This window comes from Vombatus ursinus, unplaced genomic scaffold (assembly GCF_900497805.2).
Source record: "Vombatus ursinus unplaced genomic scaffold, bare-nosed wombat genome assembly UNPS02000580.1, whole genome shotgun sequence".
In the NCBI taxonomy this organism is placed as follows: domain Eukaryota; kingdom Metazoa; phylum Chordata; class Mammalia; order Diprotodontia; family Vombatidae; genus Vombatus; species Vombatus ursinus.
In genome coordinates, this window is record NW_020940358.1 from 15,583,713 (window position 1) to 15,610,463 (window position 26,751).

The window sequence follows — 26,751 nt, forward strand, 5'->3', positions numbered from 1 at the left end:
AGTTAGTGAATTATAAGAATTTTACTTAAAATGTTGAGCTGTGCATAGGCAAACACATCTTACAATATAAAGGTAACAGACTTTTACACTTAGCAGGCCTTTAGGTCATATACTAGCCCCAAATGATAAGGAATTTCAAGGATTTAAAGTTCATTAGGTATACAATATTAGATCTAAATTTTAGGTTTGTTCCATTTCTAACAACTACAAGGGATTTGTAACTACATGAAGTGAAAATACAATGAAAAATTGTAAAGATATTAGCAGTAAAGAGCTAAGAGCACTTCATAGGCAAGGGACCTGGTTATAACTTGAAGGCCATACATTACACTACTCACTGTAGCTTTGGAAGGTTCACCCACAAAACTAAACATAGTTTGGCACAAAGACATTGTCTGTTTAGGACACAGTAAAAATTTGCACAGCAGAATTGATTAAGGACTGTGAATTCGGAGAGGGAAAAAAAAGGAAGTAAAACAACTGAATTCAAATTGCCTGCTAGCAGTTCATAGGATCTCTATTTCATCTCTATTTTATGAACAATTACATCATAGGATTCTTCTCCACTATGAGCCAAGAGTTTTGCTTTTCCAAATATGACATTTCCAAAATTACAAATTAAACAAATCCAATAGTACATTAAAGAAGATAAATACTTGAGAAGTTGAGAGGAAAAACAACTTTTAGGCAATTTTGAAAATAGTTTATTACAAAATATGATACAGTCTTTATAGATTTGTGTCCCAATCCCCCGTAAGTCACACATCTTGAAGATTGTAAAATATCTATGCAAATGCCCATACAAATCTAAGCTGTACAATACTTTCAATCCTCTTACATTTACAGAGCAGTTTGTCAGGCAGTATTATAGTGGAGTAGAAACAGGCAAGTCACTCTGTGGACATCTGGCATTCTTGCAGGTAGCATGATTCAAATGGTTTTTTTCAAGCAGATCCAAACAATGCAATCGTTGAGAATCCACCACAGTTTAGTGATCAAAACCATACTGGAGTGAGGAAGAACAATCTAGCTCAACACAGGGTTTTGTACTTGTTACTTCTTATTTCTGGGCTTTAACTCTTCTGCTGCGTTACGTAGAAAAATGTAATTTTTCTTTTGGGGATTGTAAAATTCATGTCCCTAAAAAGGGAGGAAATATCAGTTATATTAGAAAAAAATTATTTTTTAAGAATTCAATTCTTAAACAAGCAACAGTTTAATTTAATAAGAATTGAAAATAGCCCCAGAATGTTAAATGTTCACCTACAGGCACAGCTCCTTGCTGTTTTCTTTTCGAGATGTAGGTCTAATACAGTTAATTAAGACAAAGGCCTGATTCAGTCTCTTCAGAGTTAGAAAATCTTCAAAACACTACAAATTTCATCTTAAATTTCTTCATGTTATGGAATAAGGTCAAACAGTAATTGATTTTATTTATCCAGGTAATAATATAAAATTTATGCCAGAACTTATAAACTAAGTTTTAAAAAATGTATATACTGAAAAACCTAATTTTTTTTAGTTAAAGTTGGAATGAATCCTTACCTTTGACCAGTCATAGCTAGAGGCATATGCAAATATGTTTCCATTGTGATTGAAACAACAAGCTGAAATTGGCTGATCTAATTGTTCCGAGGTTTTTAGTTTTGTCCTTGCATCTTTGTCCCAAAAGCTGAATCTACCATCAGATCCTACAGTTGCAAGAGTTCCATGAACAGGATGAAATGCTATCCCATTCACCTGCAAAGAATTGTATATATTATAAGAAAGAGAAGGCAGAATAATAGCGAGCAGAGACATTTTCAATATATGTGGCCCAAACCCTTAGGCTTAAATTGGAAAGACAAGAGGAAATTTTAAAATAAATATTTAAAAGTATCTATCAGAAGGTCACTATCATTCTAGTGTTAGCCACTCTGGGTATGAAAGACAAAAATGAAATCAAACCTGCTGTCAAGAAAGTAAATAAAAACATGTACAAAATAAAGACAAGGTAATTTCAGGGACAAGGGAGGCTCTGGCAGATAAGGGGATCAGAAAAGACCTCCTTAAAGAGGAGGTGCTTGATCTGAGCTTTGGAAGAAAACTGGAGTATAAGGAGGGAACACATTGCAGGCACAGGAGATGTCTGAGCAAAGCCACAGGAGAAGGAATGCTGTGCCTAAGGAACAGGAAGTAGGCCACAGTATGTGAGGGGGAAGTAATGTGCAATAAGCCTGGAGCTAGAAGCCAGTTAGAGGCAGACTGTGAAGGGCTTTTTAAAATTACTAACAGTGGAGCTGGTGGTATATCCTGGAGGCAACAGGGAAATGATGCTTCTTAAGTAGCGAGCAGCATGATTAAAATTTATGCTTTAGGAATATCAATGTGGCAAGTGTGGAGAAAATCACCTGGAGAAGAAAGAAACTGGAAGTGAGAAGACCAATTGGGAGGCTATTCTATGAGTCTAGCTAGATGGTGGCCATGGGAGTGAAAAGAAGAGTACAGAGGCAAGAGACACTGTGAAGGTAGAATCTACAAGAATTATGAACAGACTGGGTATGGAGGGGAAGGAAGAAGAAAGAGTAGAGAATCAGTCCAAAGTTGCAAACTTGAGTGAATGGAAAAATGGTGGCACTTTTAATCAAAAACCATTTACTGAGTGCCTGGTCCTAAGCTAGGCACCGGGAACACAAATTTTTAAAAAAGTAAATATTCAACAAAAATAGAGAAGTTAAGAAAGGTAAGAGTGGAGTGGGGATAATGAGTTCTACTTTGGACATGTTGAGCTTGAGATGTCTAAAAGACATCTAGTTCTAAATGTCCAACAGGCAGCTGGTGATGAGGGGATGGAGCTAAGATCTAGGAATCATTTACACAGAAAGACTAATTAAACCCAAGGGCTGTGATGAGGTCACCCAGCAAGAGAAGAGAAGAGACTGCAAGGCAGAGAGGAAGGCAGATGATATGGATGGTGACTCTGCAAAACCAGTATATATACCTTCATAAAGTAGACTTTTATGTACTTTTATGAAGTAGACTGTATAAGACTTATAAGTACTTTTATAAAGTATTTATATAAAGTAGACTGAGAGTAATCAGGTAGGAGGAGAATCTCAAGAGAACAGTATCATGAAAACCTAGAGAGGATATTCAGGAAAAGACAGTGGCAAATGCTGCAGGGATGTCAAAGACAGAAACTGAGAAAAGACCATCAGATTTGTCAATTAAGAGATCGCTTGTATCTTTGGAGAGAGCAGTTTCAACTGAATACTGAGGTCAGAAGTCACACTGCAAATGGTTAGGAAGTAAGAAGAAAAATGGAGGCTACAGATAACTTTTCCTTGGCTGTGAAAGAGAACTTCAAGGAGATGATACTGTCAAGTGAACGCTTTTATTCCATTCATTTTTAAGAATGGGAGATATCTAAGCATGTTTGTAAGCAGCAGGGAAAGAGCAAGTACATAAAGAGAGAATAGGCAAAGGGTGATGATTGCAGGGTCATTATTCATTTAAACACAGAAGAAATACAGTAGTTGTAGTGTTCTTCAACTACACAGTGATTTTCATCTTACCTTGCATGTGGGGATGTGTGTACAGAAGCTATAGCTTTTAGATATAACTTAAAAAATTATAGGGGCGGCCCTGAAGTCAGGAGGACCTGAGTTCAGATCCGGCCTCAAATCAAACACTTGACACTTACTAGCTGTGTGACCCTGGGCAAGTCACTTAACTCCAAATTACCTAAAAATAAAAAAAAATTAAAAAAATTATAATCACTTTCCCTAAATACTTACAGCATAGATATCTTGAGGAGCTGAAGTATTAGTTCCATTAGAACGATGACATTTAAAGGTGAAGTTATCTTTGGCACTGAAAGAGAATGTTATTTTAATTTTTTAAAAAACTTTTTTTTGAAAGCCTCAAACAAAAAAAAATTGCTGAAATTGATGCAATCATACTTACGGATTTGGTGGATTAATATAATGAATAGCAACTCTTCCTTCAATACTTCCCAGAGCAAAACCAGTAGGCTTATTCTGTTTGTCTTTAAAAATGGCAACACAGCGATGCTAATGATGTAAAGAATCACACAAGGTCAATTATTTAATTCCATTTTAAATCATACGTGGAAGTTAACAAAATTTGTATGTTCTCTGGAATATGCATTTAAATTTTTTACTGATATATTTTGTTTCTACATAATTTACATTTCTCAACACACATCTCTACTTTTTCTTAAAAAGCCATCTCTTATGACAAAGAATTTTTAAAACAAAAAAAAGTTCAGCAAAACCAAATAATCAGTGTTTCATACTCACAGACCTTCACTTATGCAAAGAAAGGAGGGATATGCCTTAGCATATTTCTTCCTTGGGACCAACCTTGGCCATTCTAATTTCAGTTTTGATTGTTTTGTTTTTTTCATTTACATCGCTGTAATTACTGTGTATATTGTTCTGCTTATTTTACTTTGTTTCAGCTCATCTTAAGTCTTCCCCATCTCCTCTATACTCTATTCTGAGAGCACAGTACTATCACATTATATTCATGTAAACTTGTTTATCCATTCCCTGATAGGACATCTACTTTATTTCCAGTTCACTGCTACCACTATAAAAAAGTGCTGGGTATATTTTGGTGTATATGAGGCCTTTCTTTTTTATCGCTAGCTTCTTTTGATATAATATTATTTTTCATAAAACCACGTTATTTATGTTAACATGTAACGGGTTTATTATTGTTTTTTAATGAATTTATGTCCTTTGGCCACTTTATTTATTGGGTTATCTAACTGGTGTTATATATTTGTATCTTTTCCTAAAAATTGTGGACATCAAACTCTTCTCATTGATACTTGATGTAAATATTTACTTCTTTTCTAATTCTAATCATTTATGCAAATTTTTAAAATCTTATTTTCTTTTATCATCTCCTTTACCTCTTGTTTAGATAGTCTTCTCCTTGCTATCACTATAGAAGGCATCTGATCTCATTTTAATTTTTTATGGACATGTTTCGATCACTTAATCATTTTGAGTTTATTATAGCAAATAGAAACCTAATTTCTGCCAAGTTATTTTCTAGTTTTCTCACCAGTTCTTATCAAAAAGCCCTTACTTACCCTGAGCAATTTAGGTTCTTGGGTTTATCAAACATTGGGACATTATTTTTGATTGCTTCTGTTTCTTATCTAATCTGTTTTCACTGTATCAAATAATTTTGATGGCTTTGCGTATAATATGGCTCGATAATGCTATGCCCCATTCATTTATACTTTTTCTCATTAGTTCCCTTGAGAGTCTAGGTAAGACGCTTTTTTCATAGCAACCCCATGTGATGGGGAGCATCAGTATCTTGACAGCTGAATTAAATGAGGCTCAGAAAAATGCTCAAACTGAGGTCTTACTCCAAGGAGACAACTGCATACTTCTATACTACTGGTTATATAATGAAGTAGTAAGTCACCCCCTTTGAATATTTTAGGATTTAGAGCTAGAAAGAGATCATCCAGCTCAACTTCCTCATTGCAGGGATGAGGAAATTGAATCCCAGACAGGCAAACTTTTATACTGACCTATGCTATTTTATAAATCCAACTATATAAGCTATATTAATTTTTCTTTTATTTTCTATTGCAGTACACTATCATACCATAAACTGCTTAAGAGGAGACTATGGTCCAAAAAGACTTAAAACTCTTTGGGAAACAAATATTTCTTCAATATTTTAAGGATCTATGATTTCACTGTTCTGGGTACTCCTTCCACCGACACATACTTCAACCCTAAAGGAGACTGTTTACATGTGAAAATGTCCATACTTAGGCAAACCGGTCTTCATACAAAAGACACAGACTTCATCACCAGGGACAGAATGATAGAATCTGTCAGACCTTATGCTCTTCTAGTAGAACCCAGGACTGCATCCATGCCACAGGGGATTACTTTTCTCCAAATATGAATTATAACACTTGGAAAAAAAAAAAAGGACAAACAACTACACGAAGATCTAAATCACTGTATTTAATTGCCTCAATATTCAATATTATCCCCTAATTCAAACAATAAGATTTTGGTTACCTAAAAATTTAATGTTTTTCTTTCTAATACTGATTTATGTAACTACAATATGCTCAGATTTTAATGTAATGTACATAACTTAGTACCAGTTGAGATAAAACTTCCTCGACCCTCCCTAGAGGAAGATTTTCTCCAGTACATTATTTACAAGCATAGCACCTTTCATAAGGTACGACTGTAAGTATTCACTGATCTGATGTGTTGTTGCTTACCTGATGTTTAAGAGGAGATTCTATTCTCCTGAATTCAGAAGGCTGATTCTCTAACTGATAAACTATCAGTCCTCTCTCAGCAGTAGCTACAGCTGCCATGGGGTAGACCTAAAGCCAGAAATGAGGAAAAGATGAAAATGCATACTCAATATTAGGATCTAACCATTCTCTTAAAAGCCATTTCCTTTAAAATGAAAGAATATGCTTCCTATAGCCAACTGTTAGAAGTAATGCTATTCAGTCATAAAATTATAAATATGGACATTATTATTATTTCAAGTGAGAATTTAATCGTTCCATACTATTAACACATTCTACTATAACCTGAAAGGTAAACATTTGGGAGACGTTCTTGTGCCTAAAATTGATGACCATTAACAGGGGCTCTACTTCACTATAATATAGCCTTCAAATTTATTATTAAATGTTATAGTCTGGATATTATTTAAGTAAAGAAGTTAGAAGTTTAACATGAAATGGCTCACCACATCAGCACAGTAACATCTTTCAGGCAGTTGCAATGTCATCATAGGACTTGGTGACCGTGTGTCCCAAAACTAGATAAAATGAACATGAACAGTGAGGCTTTGGTTAATCAGAGCTCATGGCCAAATCATTTAATCTTGCCATATCTTTTAAACGGCAAGGACATTATCTCGTCAGTGTGTTATACCTTTAAAGTTTTATCCCAACTTCCTGTCATCACACAACTATAGTTTGGTGCTTTGATCCAATGCACAGTTTTCACAGGAGCATCATGCTTTTCATAAACAAAAACAAAACAAAAAAAAAATTGATTAGAAAAGATAAGGTTGGTGGTGAATACTAAATATCTTCAAGATTCAGTGAAAAACTTTTTCAACTGAATATTCACGTTAATGTTAACATAAAGAACAATGAAGCTCACACATTCAGGTTTTTGCAATCCCCTCCCCTACCCCATTGCCCCATGATAATCTTCATGAAAATACACAAAGGATTTACAGCTGGAAGGAGGACCAGCTTGTACAGTGCCTTCATTCTACAGACAAGGAAGCTGAGGCCTAGAGAGATGGGTGGTAAATACCAGAACTAAGATCCAAACCCAAGCCTCTCCCTCAAATTCAATGTACTTTATCCAATACTATGCTGCCCCAATGGTGATCTCAAAGTTCTATCACTGGCTTTTTTCTCATCTCTCTCTAGTCTCTCCCTTAGTGATCCCATCTATTCTGATAGTCCGATTATTCTGATAATCACAATCTCCTAAGACTATATACCTACATCTGACTTTCCCCTAGAGCTCTAATACCATAGCTTTGACTACCTGTTGGGCATCTTCACTTGGATGTTTCAACAAAACCCCAAGCTCATCAATCTTCCTTCCTACCCACCTTCAAATTCTATTTTTGTTGATGGCACTACTGCTTTCCAGTCACTCTAGTCCGTAAACTCTGAGTCATTTTTGATTCTTGCCATTCTATCTAGGACAGGCCCCAGTCACTGGGGAGGTGGCTCCAACAGAAAAAGGGCCAGCCATCCCCACTGACTACCAACTACTACTCACATGGCAAGCCTTCCAGCCTAGCTGAATTAAGCAGGAGGGTACCCTGGGGGGAACAGAGGAGGCATGTCAAACTATACCCTCACCACCTCCCTTCAGACTCTGCTGGAGATAGATAGCTGAGAACTCTGAGTCCAACAGCTTCTGGAAGAGCAATATTCCCACTCTCAAGTGCCTGTAACCATCACCTTGGGAAGCTACCACTATGGAGATGCAACCTGGTAACAACTCCTGAAGGAGATAAATCTACATTTAGTGAAGACCTAGAAAAGAAAGTTCCTATCACTACAGTCCTTGGTACTGTCAATGTCAGAAAAGGGTATCATTTCATTAGTGGAATGACATTAAAGAAGAGACCATCTGCTTTGCTGCTGGTCCATGGAACTTTCCATCTGACTGGCAGCTGAAACCCTCCATATGTGTTGTCTCCACCATAAAATGTGAGCTCCTTGACAGCAGGGTCTTTTACCTTTTTCTTTGTATCCCCAGCACTTAGCACGGTGCTCTGCACTTAGTAAGTGCTTAATACTTCAATTCACTCATTCAAACAGTTGTCAAGTCCTATTGATTCTCTCTCTGCAACAACTCTCTCAAGTGTGTCCTCCTTTCCATAATCAATTGAAATCTCCCTAGTGCAGGCCCTCATCAATTCTGGCCCTAACTATAGCTTTAAGTCTATCTTCTATTTAATGAATCCTTGGATTAGATATGCAAGGAATCCTTCCAATACTCTGCTATTATTCCACTATTCTGCTACTCAAAAACCTTCACTAGCTCCAGCTTACAAAATGAAATATAAACTCAAGATCCTGAATCAAGGCCTCTCAAAATGAGGTTCCAATCTACTTTTCTGGCATTATGTCATACTACTCCCCTTCATGAGCTCTGTGGTCCAGTCAAACTAGAACTTCCACATTCTCATTCAGGCCTCTTCTGCCTCAGTGCCTTTGCTCATGCCATTATTAACATGAGAAAGCAGGACAGCTAGGCTGATGGAGCAAGAAGGTAGCACTTCCTGCCAATAACCCTAAGAAATGCACATCTTCCTCAATTTTGTTTAACTCAACAAACATTTATTAAGAATCAATTACATGGAAAGAATTGTGAGGTGCTGGGCATACCATGACAAAAAACTAAATAATTCCTACTCCTATGAAGCTCCTGCAGGCAACATATAAAACCAGGAAGAACCCAAGCCTCTGCATTGATATTTCTAATACCGTAGTTATGAACCTAATTGTGTTAACAAGCAGGGAAACAAGAAAGCTAGGTCACTTTGGGCAAAAATTCATTTTCCTTTATACTATAGTCTGAAAAAATGTTATGTGTGACAAAAAGCAATAATTTAAAAAACACTTTGAATAGCCTCAATTGTTTTCCCACCTCAAATCTCTTCCCACTCCAATCCATTTTCCATATAGTTGACAAAGTGAGTTTCCTAAAGTGCAGGTCTGATCATGCTATCCCTCTGAGTCAAATAGCTCCCTATTACCTCTAGAATAAAATACTTCGCATTCACTTGGCACGGAAATGTAACTATACTTAAAACCAGTTTAGTATTTAAAGCTCTTTACAATGAGGCCTCTTTCTCTCTTTCTTGTCTTCTTACACATTACTCTTCCCAACATACTCTCTGGTCCAATGACACTAGGCTATTTGCTCTTCTCCACACCAGGCTCCTCACAACAGCTGTCCTTTATTCTTGAAATGTTTCCTCTTCTCACCTCCACCTCACAATTCTTCACTTTCTTCAAGACTCAGCTCAAATGCCACCTTCACCAAGAGGCCTTTCCTGGTCCCCTCAGCTGCTGGTGTCTTCCTCTCACCTTGTATTTGCTCACTATGTATCTTGTATAAACCCATTTATGTACCTGTTGCTTCTCCCCTTAGAATGCAAGGACCTTGAGGGTTAGGACAGTTTTCACTTTTTCTTTGTATTAGTAGAGCTAAGAACAGTGTTTGACAATGGGCTTAATAAATGCTTGTTGATCGACTGTGAACATCAAATTCAGCATTTCCATAACCATCACTTATAATATTTGTGTGTGTGTGTGTGTGTGTGTCTAAACATATCAATATAGATATCTATACCTATGGAAACACACACAAGAAGTGGACAAAGTGGAAAAGATATACATGACCTGAAAAGGAGGTGGACTGGTCATGTAGTGAGAGTGAAGGTCAACAGTTAAACAACCTGCATTAGTTACCCATGAAAAATGAAAAGAACCATAGGAAGGTCTCTATTATACTGGTTATATCCTCTACAGAGGACTTACAAAAGGATGAGAAAGGCTTTAGAACTCAATCTAATCTAACTCTCTGATTTTACAGAGAAGGAAACTTAGGCCCAGAGAGGATAAGTGACTTGCTCAAAGTCACATAGCTGCCATAAGCTGAGCCAGGATCTGAAGCTATATACTCCAAACCCATCATTCGTGTATTATTCTGCCTCCCACAGTATGGACAGATTTATAGTCTGCACAGGCAGAAGAAGCACTGCCAATAAAATCACAGATACATCCAAGTGTTTCTAGAACTGCATCTGAATATTTCGAGCTAGCTAGTTTAGTAGCGAAAAAAAAAAGAGGGTCTAACAACAATTTTATACATTTACTAAGATAATGAGGGTATAGGACAAAAACACTACCTCTAGACCACATAACTAGAGCAGTTGAAAAGCAATACTTTACATACAATTAAAATTTCCTTATAAAGCCAAGCCACCTAGGGTACAATTCTGTTATTATATATACATCACTGCACACAGAGGACAGGCCTGAAGTATACCAGTCTATGGTAAATATAGCAAGGAACATTCTGTCACTGTAACAGGTACCCACTGTATTCTTAAATAACAGTATAATAAGCCAAACAGCAACACAATGAAAATGAATACTACAGAACAATACTCCACTTGAGAGAGCTTTAAATTTTTATTTCAATTTTATTTTATTTTCAGGTCTGCATTCTCTCCCTCCCTCCTCCTCAAAGGCAAGAAAAACAAAACCTGTTACATACACACAATCAAGCAAAACAAATTCCTGCATTGGCCATGTCTTGTCCCATTCCCCACAATGCTCCTAAAAAAGCCTCAGTCTGCATTCTGAATCCATCACCTTTAAAGAGCTTTTATTACAAAGAAATAAAACTACTTAAGGATCTTTTCCCCCTTTTGCTCTTAGCAAAGGTTAACTTTATATTATATTAATAATATTAAGTTATATCACCTGTGCGATCTGTATAGCTTGGTTACTATTGAGGTCCCACATTTTGGCAGTTTTATCACAAGATGCTGTAAATACTTTACTCCCATCCTAAGAAAGAAAAGGCAAGGAATTGATTATTCTTGTTGTAACAAAACCAAGTCAACTAAATTAACAATTAACTTTTCTTCAAAATAAATTAAGTATTTTGGAATTGAAGTACTGAAAACTATATGACTGTGGAATCACAGAAACAAAGATTTAGAACTGGAAGGGACTTAGAGATCATTTAATTAAACCCTCTCATTTTAAAGATGAGGAAATTGAGGGCTATCTAAAATTTAAAAGACTTGTTTAAAGTCACACAAATAGTAAGGTAGCAGAGCCAGGATTCAAACCTAGGTCTTCTGAATCCAAAATTAGCACTCTATTATGTAATGCTCCATTTGATTTAATTATCTATTTCTATTTTGCTCTAGCTTTATATTTCCCAGCACATGTAGAAAAATCTCATTAAAATGGAATAAAGTCTTACCTGAATTATAAAGTATGTGTAAATAATAAATTTAGTTTTGGTATACCATTTTTGGCACTAAAGACAAATTGTATTAAAACTTTTATAAACTGGCTCAGTGATACATAAAGAAATATGACTTGGTAAACAGAGTACTATATTAGAAGTACTGACTACTACTTACGTCACTGATTCCAACAGAAATTTACCACCATCCTTCCTCTTTTCTGTCCTGTGCCTGTAATTCTCCATCTATAAAACTTAACAGTATCTTCCCTCCAAACTTCATAACTTTATAAGGTTAATTCCATATATGTCCTTAGAGACACCACAGGAAAAATATAATCTTTCAAAGTGTTCTCTGAGCATTATTATTTCTGGTTGTGTAGCTCTAACTGCAGACACCATTAATTTTGTTGTCAATATCACAGAGAATGAGATGGTCAGCTCTACACAGCTATTCCTTTAGGTCTATCATTTTCAAAGTGAAGGAGAGCCTTCTGTCCCTTGGGGGATCAAATTCATGGGACCGAGCAAGAGAATGAGTGAGAACCACTTGGAAAGGCAGTGAGGGAGGGGGAGAAAAAGAGTAAAGAACATACCACTGTAAGGGTACAAGCAATTCAGTTTTATCCCAGGACGGTGACAGATGCTCACTGTCTTTATTGCTATCATTGCAGATCAACTAACTAGTCCCAGTCACTGTGCTCTTCATCCTAAGTATGACTAAAAGGGACAGGAATGCCTACAATGTTCCCTAGATTGAGTCTAAGTCACAAGGGCTATGCCATCCCAGCAACATGACAGAGACATGCTTCATGCTCCCTCCTCTGTTAGCCCCCACCGTCCGGCTGACAAATGGGAGGCAATACGGATGATTTAAGAGAGCAAAGGCTCTTGCCAATCTCACTAGTAAAATGAGGGGGGGGGTCTGACTAGTAGGCCTCTCAGGTCTCTTCTAGCTCTACATCTGTGATCCTATGATTTCAACTACCTCCTAGGGGACACTATCAAGACTTAATGGGCAAACACAGGTGCTAGATAACTTGGTCATTTATATAATGCTCATATATAGTGTAATAGATCCAAAACACCACAGAATTTAAATAGTAGTATCTGGAATAAATTAAATTTATTGCATTGAATTCTATGATTTATAAGATTATATTGCTTGATATGTCATTTTAGACTCTATTTTTATTTATTCCAACAATTCTCACACTACTTCCATACTAACATGTATTAGCCATACTATAGCCAAACTGAAGTACTTTTTGTCCCTTGCATAGGTCTAGTACTCTCAGGTCTGGAGGAATCCTTTACCTTTTAAAATTCTACTCATTTCTTAAGATTAAGCTCATATCACATCTAATTAATAAGCCTCCTCTAATTTTCAATCAGAAAAGTTCTTTCCTTGCACTGACTTTAGGTAGCATCTTGCACTTTATTGCACTTTTGTATTACATTTTGTTTGAGAAGCAGTGTAAGAGCTGGTCTGGGATTTAAGAAGAACTAGACTGAGTCCTATTTCTAAAACATAGGGAGTCTGTAGTTCTGGGCAAGTCACTTAACCTCTCAGTGTCCTATACAACTCTCTTAAATTGTAACATTGCGGAGTAGTTGCTGATGTGCATTATTAAAGGGATTTTCCTCATCAGTATTAACTATATCAATGAAACTACACATCAAGCCTCCTGAAAAAGTTATATTCTGCACAAGTCACTGTATGATTTTGTATACTCCTGCTAGATTATAAAGCTCCACAGGGGGAAAGACCATGTCTTAACTTTCTTTGTATCTCTCTCAACACAAGTAAAAAAATGTTCATATAGAATATATACTTAAAAAATGGAATAAAAGGAATTGTTTACATGTAAGAACAATAAATTAAATTTCTACTTTATCTGTTTCCTTTTCAGAGTGTTTTCATTTCTATTTACTTGTTCTTACAACAATTTTACAATGGAGTAGTTTATTCTGCTTATTTTCCATTTTACATATAAAGAAACTGAGACATGAAAACAGTGACTTGTACAAGGACATATTATTGATTAGAGCTCTATTTTGGACTATCATTCAGATTTTTTAAGTCCTAGCCCACATGAATAATATTTATATGATTTTAAAGTATAAAAGTGGCATTTTTATTCTTACATAAACCAAATATGAACATGAAGGTATGGTTTAGTAAATTATGATGACTTCTTCTGAGCAACTGGACTCATCTTTAAAAACTCATTGACATTTTAACGTGTGCTCTACTAAAATATACCCAGAAATTAAAAATAGGATTTCAAAAAATAAATATCAAATAATGGCATTTTAAACAATTGCTATGTTAGTAGAAAAATGTGTTCTGAGCAGTGTAAATTTTAAAAGAAAAAAAATCTACCCAAATATCTTTAGGTAAAAAAGCCTGTACACTATTAAACATTTCTTTTTTTACACAGAGTACATCTTTCACTTTATGAGATATATATTATGTAGAAAAAGCTCTTTGCATCCTAGATCAAATAACATACTGTCAAACTTGAAAAAACTTCAAGTGGTATAACAAAACACTAAACTTATACTGAGAAACAGGGACTTGTAATGAAGAAGGAAGGAAGGAAGGAGTCTCTTGATGTTTACCCATTTCAAGTCATTAATGGTTGTAGATAACAATAGACTTCAATTGTTAAGAAAATTGTAGAAATTGATAGATACATACATCACTCCAACAGACATCAAGTACGGGCCCTGTGTGCATCTGCTGGGCTTTTGGAATAGTTTGTCCATTATCCTGAACTTCCCAACATCGAACCTGAATTAATAAGAATAATTAATATTACTAGAGCAATTCACATTACATTTAACTAAATCTGATAATGAATAGGGTAATATTAGCCCACCTCTCCCACCAAAAGGAGGGGACAATTACTCCTCTTACAAAAATGATGAAAAGTTCATCAATAATTATGGACCCAAAACCTACTTTCTCATCTCTATAAAAATCATTATGGGAATGATCTACACATTTAAGCTTGGTCCCAAAGAAGAGATTACAAAATGTACCTCCCTCTCTTCTTTGCAGAGATGAGACTATGTACACAGAACAATGCATATGCTCCTAGCTTAAGCTGATATATCAGTTTTACTCCATTGCTCTTTAAAATTTCTTTTTTATCCTTTGTTATAGGGGATGGTTTTCTGGGTGGGAGAGAAAGGAGGGATATATTTGGAAAAGGTGATATAAAAATAAAAGATTTCAATAATTTTTTAAATGACCTACATTACATATGTATTGATGGTATCCTTGATAAAAATATAAAAAAAGAGGCATGCTTTTCTAAAGTAAACCACATCTTCACAGTCATACAATTGACTGGAAGGTGGAGAGGATACAATATTCTGTTTTGTTTTTCACTACTGATTATAAAAAAAAATTTGACTATGTAAAGCAAAACATACTCCCAGAGACTCTCCACTCCACAAGGCGTCTCTAATGAATATATTATTCTTTGGGGCAACTAGAGAGAGGTATCTTTATTTAATGATCTTTTGATTACCAATAGCAAACACGGCAGAACACAGTCATATGCATGCTTGCTCACCAAAAGGTCAGAGAGGATGTTCTATACAGAATCCAAATAGAAGGGGGATTTTCCATAGATGGTAAGGTCTTCCAGATGCTATTTGTAGATGACAGTGCTGACTGCATCAAGCTCCAGAATACTACAGTCTCCTCAATGAGATCCATTATCACTCAAAAGAGATAGGCCTAACAATCCACACAGGAAAAGCCAAAATGATAAAGAATGCCTACTGTCCAGACTATGACATTTAGTTGGATGGGCAACCCAATGAGTTAATCCATTAGTGCACATAGCTGGAACAGGAATTGCAAGTGGACAATTGGTTAGGTCTCAAGTTGAGTAAGAGAGCAGGCTGGACTGCATTTGGGAAATTGCACAGTACTTATGATATTTACAAGTTGATAGTCGTTCAGTGATGCTAACATAGCTGCAACAGAATCTCTGAAGAATCAAAATTAATTTTAAGTAAGCTAAAAGGCAATGGCAATTCACATGATTAAGGGTAAGTAGGTATTGCATATTGTCAATGATGACTGACATGGGCAGCAGTGTGCAAGATCTCATGAAGGAAATATTTTTACTGAAAAAAGGAGGCAGGTGCTCATATAGCAAGGATGAGGGCTGGTGCCCACAGAATGTTAAAAGCCCTAAGTTAAGGTGCTCTGGCAGGTGGCTAGCTCTTTGGTGGGAGATTTATGGGAGTACAAAGAAAAGAATCATATACAATCAGAAGTCATGGGTGGGTTGCAATTTATACTGTGTGAGGCATCAAAGTACCTATAACAAGAAGATCATGGATCCACTGAAGCATTTAAGAATTGACAGTATATAATTTAATTATACCTGGACTGAAAAAAACAAACTTAAAGATATAATTTTTTAAAATATAGGAGTTTAAGAGGAGAAAAACTTACTTAAAAAAAGAAAAAATATATACATATATGGTTTATAGAGAAGACTAATTCTTCAGTCTTTTTCTGATCTTTTAAATGCACGAATGTTTTGTTTCCTTCTACTATATTCTGAGATACTTCAATTTCTAGAAGATGCAGCACTGCATCATTTATCCAAGGGCATAAGGAGAATCTGGTCCACAGTGGAAAATTTCACCCTTCCTCTCAGAATTCTTTGTACCCTCATTAAGTACAACAAATGTGCTTATCATGTTACTGGTGTATTTGGAATTGAAAACATTTTACAACAGATGGTTAGAGACTATTCATTTAGAGTAGTACAAAATGGGGTGTTTAGGTCTCTGTGTACTACATCTGACAACTTCAAATTCAAATAATGGAACATACACCACACACCTGATTTAAGAAGGTGAATCAATATACTATATAGATAATATTCATCAATATCAAAATGGTTTAAAGACTGTATTTATGAGGTTGCACATGATTTATCCTGCTAATAAAGAGAACTAGAACAGTTAACATCCTAGTATGTTACAGGTTTAGAGATTCAAGATTAGTCAAAGACTCTACATAAAGATTTTTCTGTTTGCTCATGAAGTACTATTTTATTAGCCAGGGCATAAATGCCATACCTAATATGCCAAATAATGCCAAAATAAAAACTCACAGTCACTTATAATGATCTATATGAAAAATAACTCATTTATATAACTTTCACTCAGATAACACTTACATCATTGGCCCAGGATCCTGCAATAAGAAAGTTCCCTGGCAATGTAGGTGGGCTAAAAGAAAGACATCCAATACTGTCATCAGGAGAAGATGTAACTTCAATATCCTGTAAAGAGAATTTGTAAATATCGTATTAAAGCTAACCTTAAGTATCAAATGTAATATGATGCCCTTCCTGGTCTCCCAACTTCTAGTGTATCTCTCCCCTCCAAAATTATCTTGTACTTAACTCTGCAAGTTATTATGCATAAACTCATGTGTACATGTTGTCTAATCCAAAAGGATATAAGCTCCCTGAGGTCAGGAACTGTTCATTTTGTTTATGTAACCTAAGTACCTTGTACAATGCCTTGCACACAGAAGGTGCTTCATAAATGTTTATTAATTTTGTCAGTTTAATTGTGCTCTTCCCCTTGTGTTCCTAAATGTCAGAGATCCTCTGGCTGCAATACTACACAAGTGCTAAATTCATTTCTGCTATAAGAGAGATGACAATCTTCCCTTGCTTAACTATTAACAAATACATCATACATGATGGTGAAATTAGAGCATAGCCTCTGTCATAACCCAAATTCCTACTTTCTTCAATGTGGATGCCAGTTACAGGAAAAGGTCACGTTCATTACCTTCATAGGATTATGATTATCTGTTGCTGTGCTACCAAACATGCTCGTCCCACTGGTTCCAAAACCCGAGGTTGTTCCAAACAAGCTCATTTTGGTTCTAAAAAAACAATGGAAAGTATTCATAACAGGCTTTTTCTTAGCAATAAATATCTCTGGGAGGCAAATGCAATAGTGAAATGGTGTAGTACTTTATATTTAATGTATTTCATCATGATCTATTCAGTATTATAGTCATTTGCATCTGTGCTATAACCACCTACTGGGTCATATTTATCTTCCTGTTTTGAGCACTGTGCTCTGGGCATGAATAGCACTTACACTGAACAAGGAAGGGAATAGCAGTCTCTCTCAGATAACAGCAGGATTCTCTTTATGAAAGTAGCCTAAGGGATTGTTCAATTTAACTGATCTTTTGTTTTAAAGTTTTTAAATTTATAATTTAAAATAACAATTAACTGTCAATAAAAACAAACACATAAAACAAGGAGCAAAATCTTACTCAAACTCCCTAGCCTTTAACAAGGCAAACACAAAAGAGTTAACACACAATAAACAAGCATTTTTTTGTTTGTTTGTTTATATCCCCTTCTAGGAAAGCCCAAAATTCTACTACCTTTAGCGATGTTTGTCTTCTTTGGTAGAGACCGGGAAAAAAAATGAAAGAAAAGGAAAGAAAAATATATACATATAGTTGTAACCAGTATGGATATAGTTCTGGTAGTAATCATTTCACTCCGAATCAGTTCATATCCATATTTCCATACTTGCTCGTATGTTTCATTTTAAATGAATATAATAAAATACTATAAAATACTAAAAAAAAAATACTGCAATTCTCCACTACATTAAAATACTCCAATTTATTCAGTAATTCTCAAACTGTTGGAAACATAATTTTTTTTTTGCTAGTAAAGAGCAACTATTAATATTTTATAGAAATAGGCCCTTTTTTCTTTTCGATGATTTTAAGATAGCATCCTTGAAATAGAATCTGGATTTATGACTCTTAATAAATATTGCCATGTGGTTTTCCAAAATGCCTGAACTCGGATAAATATTAATTGTTCATTATTAATGGCTGGATAGACCAAGTCAACATAATAAAAACGACAATATTACCTAAAACTAATTTTACTTATTCAGTATCATACTTTACAGTGCATTATTTTATATTGCTAGCGAAAAGAATCATCTGGAGGTGGTCAAGAATCTCAAGGGCAATAATGAAAAAGAGTGGGAAGGAAGAGGCCCTACAATACCAGATTTCAAACTATAGTAGCAGTAACCATCTAGACAATATGACTAAGAAACAGAGAGGCTGATCAGTGTTACAGATTAAATACACAACATAAATTCATTGATCACAACAGGGTAAGAACTCATTATCTGATAAGAACTGTTGAGAAAACTGGAAAGCAGTTTGGCAAAAACTAGGTAGAGACCAACATCTATCTCACTCTGTTTTCCAAAATAAGATCTAAATGGATACATGACTTAGTTTTAAAAGGTGACATCATAAATTAGAGGAACAAGAAATTATCTTTCAGATCTATGGATATGGGACGAATTCATGACCAAACAAGCAAATTATCATAGGAGATAAAATGTGCATTTTTGATTGTATAAACTTGAAACATCTTGTACAAAGCCAATACAAGCTAAAATTAGAAATAGAGCAGATAAGCTGGAAAAATTTTTGCAGTAAATTTCTCTGATAAGGATCTCATTTCTAAGATAAGGAACTGATCTAAAATTATAAAGATAAGAGCCAGACCCTAGTTGATAAATGGTTGAAAGACATGAATAGGCAACTTTCTAAGGAGGAAATTCAATCTATGAATGCCACATGGAAAAATCTCCAAATCTCTAATAATCAGAGCAATGCAAATTAAAGCAAATCTGAAGTTCTACCTCACACCTATAAGACTGGCAAAACTGACCAAAAAAAAATGACAAAATGTTGGAGGACATGCAGGAAGAAATACACTCTTGGTGGAGCTGTGAAGTGGTCCAAGCCATTGTGGAAAGTAATCTGGAACTATGCTCAAAAAGTCATTAAACTATGAACACTTTCTGACCCAGTCATACCCCATATAGCTCAAAGACATCAAAGAAAAGGGAAAAAAACCCACACATACAAAAATTTTATAGTATCTCTTTTTGTGGAAGCAAAGAATTAGAAACTAAAAAGTTGTCCATCAATAGGAGAATAGCATATGAATATAATGTCATATTATTGTGCTATAAGAAATAATAAAGGAGATGGTTTCAGAGAAAACTATAAAACCATTATGATCTAAAGCACAGTAGTATGCAGAGAACCAGGAGAGCAATTTGAGTAACACTGTGACAAACAACTTTAAGAAATCCGATCAACACAATGACCAACCATAATTCCAGAGAACCCATGATGAACCACGCTACACCCCTCTTGATAGAGAGGCGATGGACTCTGAGTACAGATTGTGGCATATATATTTTTTGGACATGGCCAATACAGGAATTTGTTTGCTTGATTATGCATATTTGTTACAAGGGTTTTGTTTTCTTTTTCCAATACTGGTGGGGGATGGGTGGATGAAGGAGAAAAGATGCACTTTGTTTTGTTTGTCTACCAAGAATTCTGGATTAGCAATGATTTTTGAGTGGTGGTAGGGTGGGGAATTTACATTATTTGATACTGAATTTTCCCTTTTGTATTTCCAAGAGAAATTTTGTGAGCATAAATCTGGTTATTCACTTGTAACACTTAGTTGATGCCCTCAATTTTCTCCCTCAACTTACTACAATGGGTGCCCTCTATTGCAGTCTCTAAAGGAAGACCAACAACTGAATAACATGCTAATTACTGTAATCAGAATGAGAATGTCACCAAAAAGGGATTGAATATATATAAGGGATTAAAGAAGGGTTTTATTTCTTGGCTTCATATCTTCCTAAAAGATGAAATAGATTAGAAACATCCATAGGCAAAATATTTGATGGTTAACAGTAAGAAACCTTTGCCTTCAGAGGGTAAAAGATATGCTTTGAATATCCTTCATGGTCTTATCCTTAAAAGCAACAAAGATGAGAAAAGTTCAGTTATCAGAGTTGAATTCCACATAGAGGGCAAAGGGTAGGGAATTAGAAATTTTAGGTAATAGCTCTACACCATTCACTAGAGCATGGTTTGCTCATCTAGAAAAGGAGGGAACTGCAACATTCCTATTACTAGGACTATATTTTAAAGACGTCAAAAGGCATTTATTTGTTCAAAAATATTTGGAGGATAGGGATAGCTTCAATCTCACATTCTTAGATGTCCATTTAACATTTTAAATTATATGATTCAGAAATATCAAATTCAGCTTGTTCAAAACAGAACTCATATTTCCCTGCAAACCCACCCTTCTCTCAAACTTTCTTATTTCTACTGAAATTCTTCCAGACTTCAGGTTCCTAACCTTGGCATTATCCTCAATTTCTCACTTACCCCTCATTCCACATAGCCAATCAGTTGCCAAATCTTGCTGTTTCTACCTCCATAATAATATTTCTAGAATCTAATCCCTTGTCTCTACTCACACAATCATCAACCTGGTTCAGGCCCTTATTGCTTCTCCACTAGATTCCTACAACAGCTTCTTAACTGGTCTCCCTGTCTCAAGCCTCCCTTCAGTATTCCATCCTCCATGTTACTACCAAAGTAATTTTCCCTAAACACAGATCTGACCATGTCACTCCACTATTCAATGAACTCCAGTGTCTCCCTATTGACTCTAGAATCAAATATCAACTATTCCTTTAGCTTTAGAACCCCTTCACAACCTGGTCCCAACCTACCCCTCTAGCCTTTTTATATATTACACTCCTTCCCACTGTTGTATCCAACCAAACTGGCGTTCTCTGTTCCTCACAGGCCAACAGTCCTGTCTGTGCCTTTTCATTAGCCACCTCCCATACCTCAAATGTATGTCCTTATCACTGACTCATAGAATCCCTCTCTTCCTTCAAGATGCAGCTCCAGAACCACCTTCTACACGAAGCTTTTCTGACCTTCCAAAATGCTAGTGTCCCCTCACTCAAACTACCACATAATTAAAGCATTTTGTATTTGTATTTTGTGGCTCTGTTCACTACCTGTTAGTGGAGTCGTGTTCATTGTAGTTTTATCTTTAGAGCCTAGCAGTGTCCTGGTACATAACAGCTGATTAACCAATACTTCTCCTTTTATTGATTGACAGGAACTGGACATGTGATTTCATTGGAATAGAGAAATTCCAGGTGAGGAAACTCCACCTTACAAGACAGATTAGTATCTTTTCTGAAACTAATAGTCTTAGCACCTAGGCCACTGAGAGATTAAGTGACTTGCCCGATCAGAATCACAGTCATTATGTAACAAGAACAGACTTGAACTGAAGTATTCTGAGGTCAGCGCTTTAACTAGGAAGCTCCATTGCTTGTAAAAATAGCAAAAAATAAACAAAACACACACATTCACACTACAAATAATATGTTTAATAATTGGGAAATAGTTGAATAAATTGTGGGGTATATATATCAATGCAATAAAATAGTACTGTACTGTAAAAAATGGAAATAGAAATACAAAGAAATACTGAAACGAAGTAACTCAAAGATACTAGAATTAGAGAAACATGCACATGAACTACAACTTCATGAAAATAACAAAAACTTATAAATGCACAGATGACAAACTGTTTTTCCTCTTTTCACTTTCTTTTTTTTATTATTTTTAGTTTTCAGCATTCACTTCCAAAAGATTTTGAGTTTTAAATTTTCTCTCCCTCCTTCTCTTCCCCCCTCCCCAAGACAGGGTGCAATCTGATAATGGTTCTACTTAGACACATTCATATTAAGCATATTTTCACATTAGTCATGATGTAAAGAAGAATTAGAACTAATGGGAGGAACCACTAGAAAGAAGAAACAAAACAATAAAAGAAAAGGAGAGCAAATAGTATGCTTCCATCTGTATTCAGACTCCATAGTACAGAGGACAAGTTTCAAGGAAACACAGAAAATAAATTATTACTACTTTGCTAAAGTTAATTTTTTTCTTTTCTCTTTTAAAAATAAAAACATAGGGGCAGCAGGTGGCGCAATGGATAGAGCAACGCCTTTGGAGCTGGGAAGACCTGAGTTCAAATCTGGTCTTGGACACATAACCCTCACTAGCTGTGTGTCTCTGGGCAAGTCACTTAACCCCAATTGTCTCATTAAAAAAAAAAAAAAAGGAAAAAATTAAATAGTTTGGATTTTATGGTTTAATTTGAGGTTCATTTACATAGCCTGTATGTTGAATATTAAGATTACAATAAATTATTTTTTAAAATAACAAGAAAAGATTGAATGGAATCAAATCTACTCTTTCTATATAATTAAGACAAAAAATTTTCCCCACCTGAGTCCAGAAATAACATTTATAGACTGTATCACACAATTTAAAACAATATTTCATATTAAGTAGTTGTTTCATATGTGCAAGTTTTATCTCTCCTAAGAGGCTGAAAGCTCTTTCAGGGCAGGAAATCATATATTATACCAATCTCTGTCTTCCTTTCCTAACACCTAGCACAGGGTTGGACCCACAAGAGGAACTAATCAAGACTTGCCAATGCCCAGAGGCAGTAGTGTATTATATAATGGAAAATGCAATGGATTTAGTAAGAAGATTTAGGATCCATTCCCAAATCTAACACTGGTCCTATAACTACAAGTAAGCCACTTCATCTCTTTCATTCTCAGATTTCACTTACGTATGATAGGGATAATTCACAGAGTTGGTATAAAAAAGTACTTTACCAAGTGCTATGTGAGCTACATTTAGTATAGGAATGTTAAAGTTGTAGGGACTTTAGGATTATCTAGTACAAATTTTAAAGGGCAGGAAATCGACGCTTTAAAAAGTAAAGGACTTGGCCAAAGTCTTACGGCGAACAGAGTGAAGACCTGGGACTCTTGACTCATATCTGTACATCTTTCATTACACAGAATTTTACTATTTTCTCTTACTCAGATACCCTGATAAATCCGTGATGCTAATGGTGCAGATACTCTGTTGAGCAGTACAGACGGGAAACCTTCCAGGGTATGGCTCTAATCCATCAGTGCAGCCTTCTCTCATACAACTCCCCTTTACTCTCTTCTTCTTGCCCCGCCCTCTGTCTTCATGTTTGTTTATACCATCCCCAATTGCTAGATCACTTTTGCTCTTTCTCCACCCTCCTCCCCTCACACAACTCCAGCTCTCTTCCTTTCAAAGCCCAGCTCAAGTGCCACTTTACCTAAGAAACTATCCCTGAAGCCCACAACACCCGTACCAAGTGAAAAACGATCATTCTCAAACTTCTCATAGCACTTGCCTGAACCTCTCCTTGGTCCTTACTTCTCCTTTAATACAAGTAAAGTTTTTTATGCCCAAGACATTGTCCTAGGTTCGGGGAAATAAAAAAATAAAGAGAAAAAAAAGCCCCTGCCCATATTCCATTAGGATGCAGGGGACAAGAACACCAATATGAATGCTATAAAGAATAATAGCTAATAATAATAGCTAACATTTACATAGTACTTACTATGTGCCAGGCACTATGCTAAGCACTTTACAATTACTATCCCATTTGATCCTCACAACAACCCTGGAAGGTAGATGCTATTATTATTCCCATTTTACAGATGAGGAAACTGAGGCAAACAGAGGCTAAGTGACTTGCCCAAGGTCACACAGTAAGTATCTAAAGAAGAAAGTAATGGGGCAAAGAAGAGGTGTAGAAAATTCTCTAGGAAAATTTGGGGGAGAGATTACTTTCAGCTGAGGCAGGAAGAGAGGAAAGGGGAAAGGATCTGACATGGCTTCATAAAGAAAATGGCACATAAGCTGTTTTAAGAATTTCAACGGGTAGAGATGAGGAAAGCATGAGAGATAGCTTGCACAAATGTGGGAGAGGTTAAGAGAAGACCAAGAACAACTAGTAATGCAAATTGGTTAAGGATCAAATAAGTTTACATGCTGAGTGTTTTGCAAATTTTAAAGGGCTTTACAAATGTTAGTCATTATTACTATTAAGACACAGAGCAGCTAGGTGAGGCAGTGGATAGAGTGCTAAGCCTGGAATCGGAAGACTCATCTTCGTGAGTTCAAATTTGACCTCAGACACTTATTAGCTGTGTGACCCTGGGCAAGTCACTTAACCCTGTCTGCCTAGTTTCTTCATTTATAAAATAAGCTGGAGAAGGACATGACAAACCACTTCAGTATCTCTGCCAAGAAAATCCCCAATGGGGTCATGAAGAGTCAGACACAATTTGAACTGACTGAACAACAATAACTAAGACACAGAGGGAAATAATGGGAAAGAAGGCTCACAACATAGGTAGGCAGGAGCCTGAAGATGGGAGGCTTTAAAGACTAGGGTGAGTTTTAAGGGTGCCACTGAAAGCTTTTAAGAGGGGGAATGTATATGATATCGAACATGTGCATAACATGACAGGTAGAGGGGCTGGACTTGAAGTCAAGAAGACATAGGCTCAAATTCAGACCCTGACACTTGACAGGCAAGTTACCTCTCTGAACATTTGTCTTGCCTCTGTAAAAAAGGGGTTAATAAAATTGTAGCATCTACCTCACAGGATTGTTGTGAGGAGCATATGAGAGATAAATTACAACTTTGGAAGCGTTAGGGTGCTAGGCAAATGTCATCTATTGGTTACAGCAGCTATGTATTAGAAAGATTATTTTAGCAGAGACTTGAAAGGGCTGAGCCTGGAGGGAGGTAGGCACCAGTTAGGAGGCTCATATACTAGTGAGAGGCTATCTAAAGATGTGAATTCAGATGGGAGTCCAGGAGTGCACCAGATACTGATAGTAACACCAGCTGCTTCTGTCCATGTGCTTCCCTTTTATTTGAATGGAGCTCCTTGGGATGAGGGCCTGTGCAATACAAAGAATACTCCCTAGTTATGGTATCAGACCTGGCTTCTGATCCCTGCTCTGAACATTAACTCTGTACTCCTGGCAGAGTCATTTGAGCCTCTTATCTGTAAAAAGATGCTACCTGCCCTTTTCAAACCTTAAAGTGGTTGGGAAATGTGAGTGATGGTTGTTATTTTCTATCTTGGTACAGTCTCCAGTATCTAGCATAGGACTTTGTAGAGAAGAGACTCTTCCTAAGAACTGGCAGCTCTGATATAGTGTATGGAGCCAAGAATTAGGGGTCAGAAGCCCTCCAGTTTGAACTGCAACTCTTCTCCTTATTTTGTGGGTCCTTTAAGAAAAATGACCACACTTCTGCGGCTTCAATTCCATCTGTAAAATATGAGATTGGGGGGAAATGATGACTACTCCTGCCAATTATTTCTCCTACTGATTATGGCTTTATCATTTCCCCCACAATCTCCTACCTTTACCTGGAATGCTGTTTGGGGATGAAGAGGAATGAACCCTTCTCCCAAGGTTGGTACATGGGGACACAGGTGAAAAAGCACCAGGCCTGAAGTCAGGAAGACCTGAGTTCAAACATGGCCTCAGCCACTTACTAGCTGTGTGACCCTGGGCAAGTCATCTGCTTGCCTCATTTGTAAATTGCCTCACCTGTAAGTTTCCTCATCTGTAAGATGGAAAGGATAACACCCACTTCCCAGGGTAGTTGTAAGGATTAAATGAAATAATAATTGTAAAGTGCTTAGCAAAGTGCCTGGCACATAGTAGGCACTATATGAGTTAGTAGTAGTAACATTAATATTATTGTTAATCCTCCTCACAAGCTCAGAGGAAAGAGCATAGGACTTAAGGTCAGATCCATGGTCGGATCGTTCTCAGTTATGGCTGATTTTGCAGATTTTCCTCTCTGCAAAACGGGAACAGCCACACTTGCAGAGATGCAGCGAGGAAAGCACTTTGCACAGCACTCTGGCTGCGTGAGCTAGAAGGTCCAGGGGAAGGGGCCCCGGCACAGCAGGGGAACCGAGGGCAGGGTCGGGGTACAGCGTGGGGCGGGGGAGCAGGGCTGCGGCACAGCAGGAGGGCGGGAAAGCAACGCGCTATGGGGAGGGGGGCACGCCTAGGCCACGAGACCCTAGGCCACGAGACCCTGGGCCACAGGCTGTCTCCCCCACGCCGGGGGCCGGGCAGCGGGAAGTCCCCTCCGAAGGCGCCGCGTGGGGCCTACCTGAGAGCTGGGGCCGCACTCGGATAACAGGAAGAACCGGGAGAATTTCACCCCGCGCCTGACGTGAAGGAAGCGAAAGGCAGGAAGCCGAGACGAGTAGAAAGGCCTAGGATTTTCCACCGGCCGGGAGGCTTCCGAAAATACGGGACTCCCCTAGAACTGTTGAACACGCATGCGCGTCGGAAGCCGAG

General features: G+C 36.7%; 1 protein-coding gene across 1 annotated transcript; it reads right to left on the bottom strand.

Moving 5' to 3' along the window:
* Positions 1–681: 681 nt before the first annotated feature.
* On the bottom strand, positions 682–26,751 carry RAE1 (ribonucleic acid export 1). Its single transcript, XM_027851251.1, has 12 exons — positions 26,561–26,751; positions 17,388–17,484; positions 16,763–16,867; positions 14,248–14,340; positions 11,048–11,134; positions 6,948–7,034; positions 6,760–6,831; positions 6,275–6,382; positions 3,946–4,052; positions 3,777–3,852; positions 1,546–1,740; positions 682–1,140 (listed from the first exon to the last, which is right to left on the bottom strand). The coding sequence occupies exons 2-12, from the start codon at positions 17,475–17,477 to the stop codon at positions 1,054–1,056; spliced, it is 1,107 nt and encodes a 368-aa protein (XP_027707052.1). The 5' UTR covers positions 17,478–17,484; positions 26,561–26,751; the 3' UTR covers positions 682–1,053.

Excerpts from the sequence above, each read along its gene's own strand:
- RAE1 (XM_027851251.1), bottom strand. The coding sequence starts at position 17,477 with ATGAGCTTGTTTGGAACAACCTCGGGTTTTGGAACCAGTGGGACGAGC. Across the intron at positions 14,341-16,762 it reads CAGGATCCTGGGCCAATGAT|GTTCGATGTTGGGAAGTTCA; the intron begins GTAAGTGTTATC and ends TTATTAATTCAG. Across the intron at positions 6,832-6,947 it reads GTTGGGATAAAACTTTAAAG|TTTTGGGACACACGGTCACC; the intron begins GTATAACACACT and ends CATTTTATCTAG.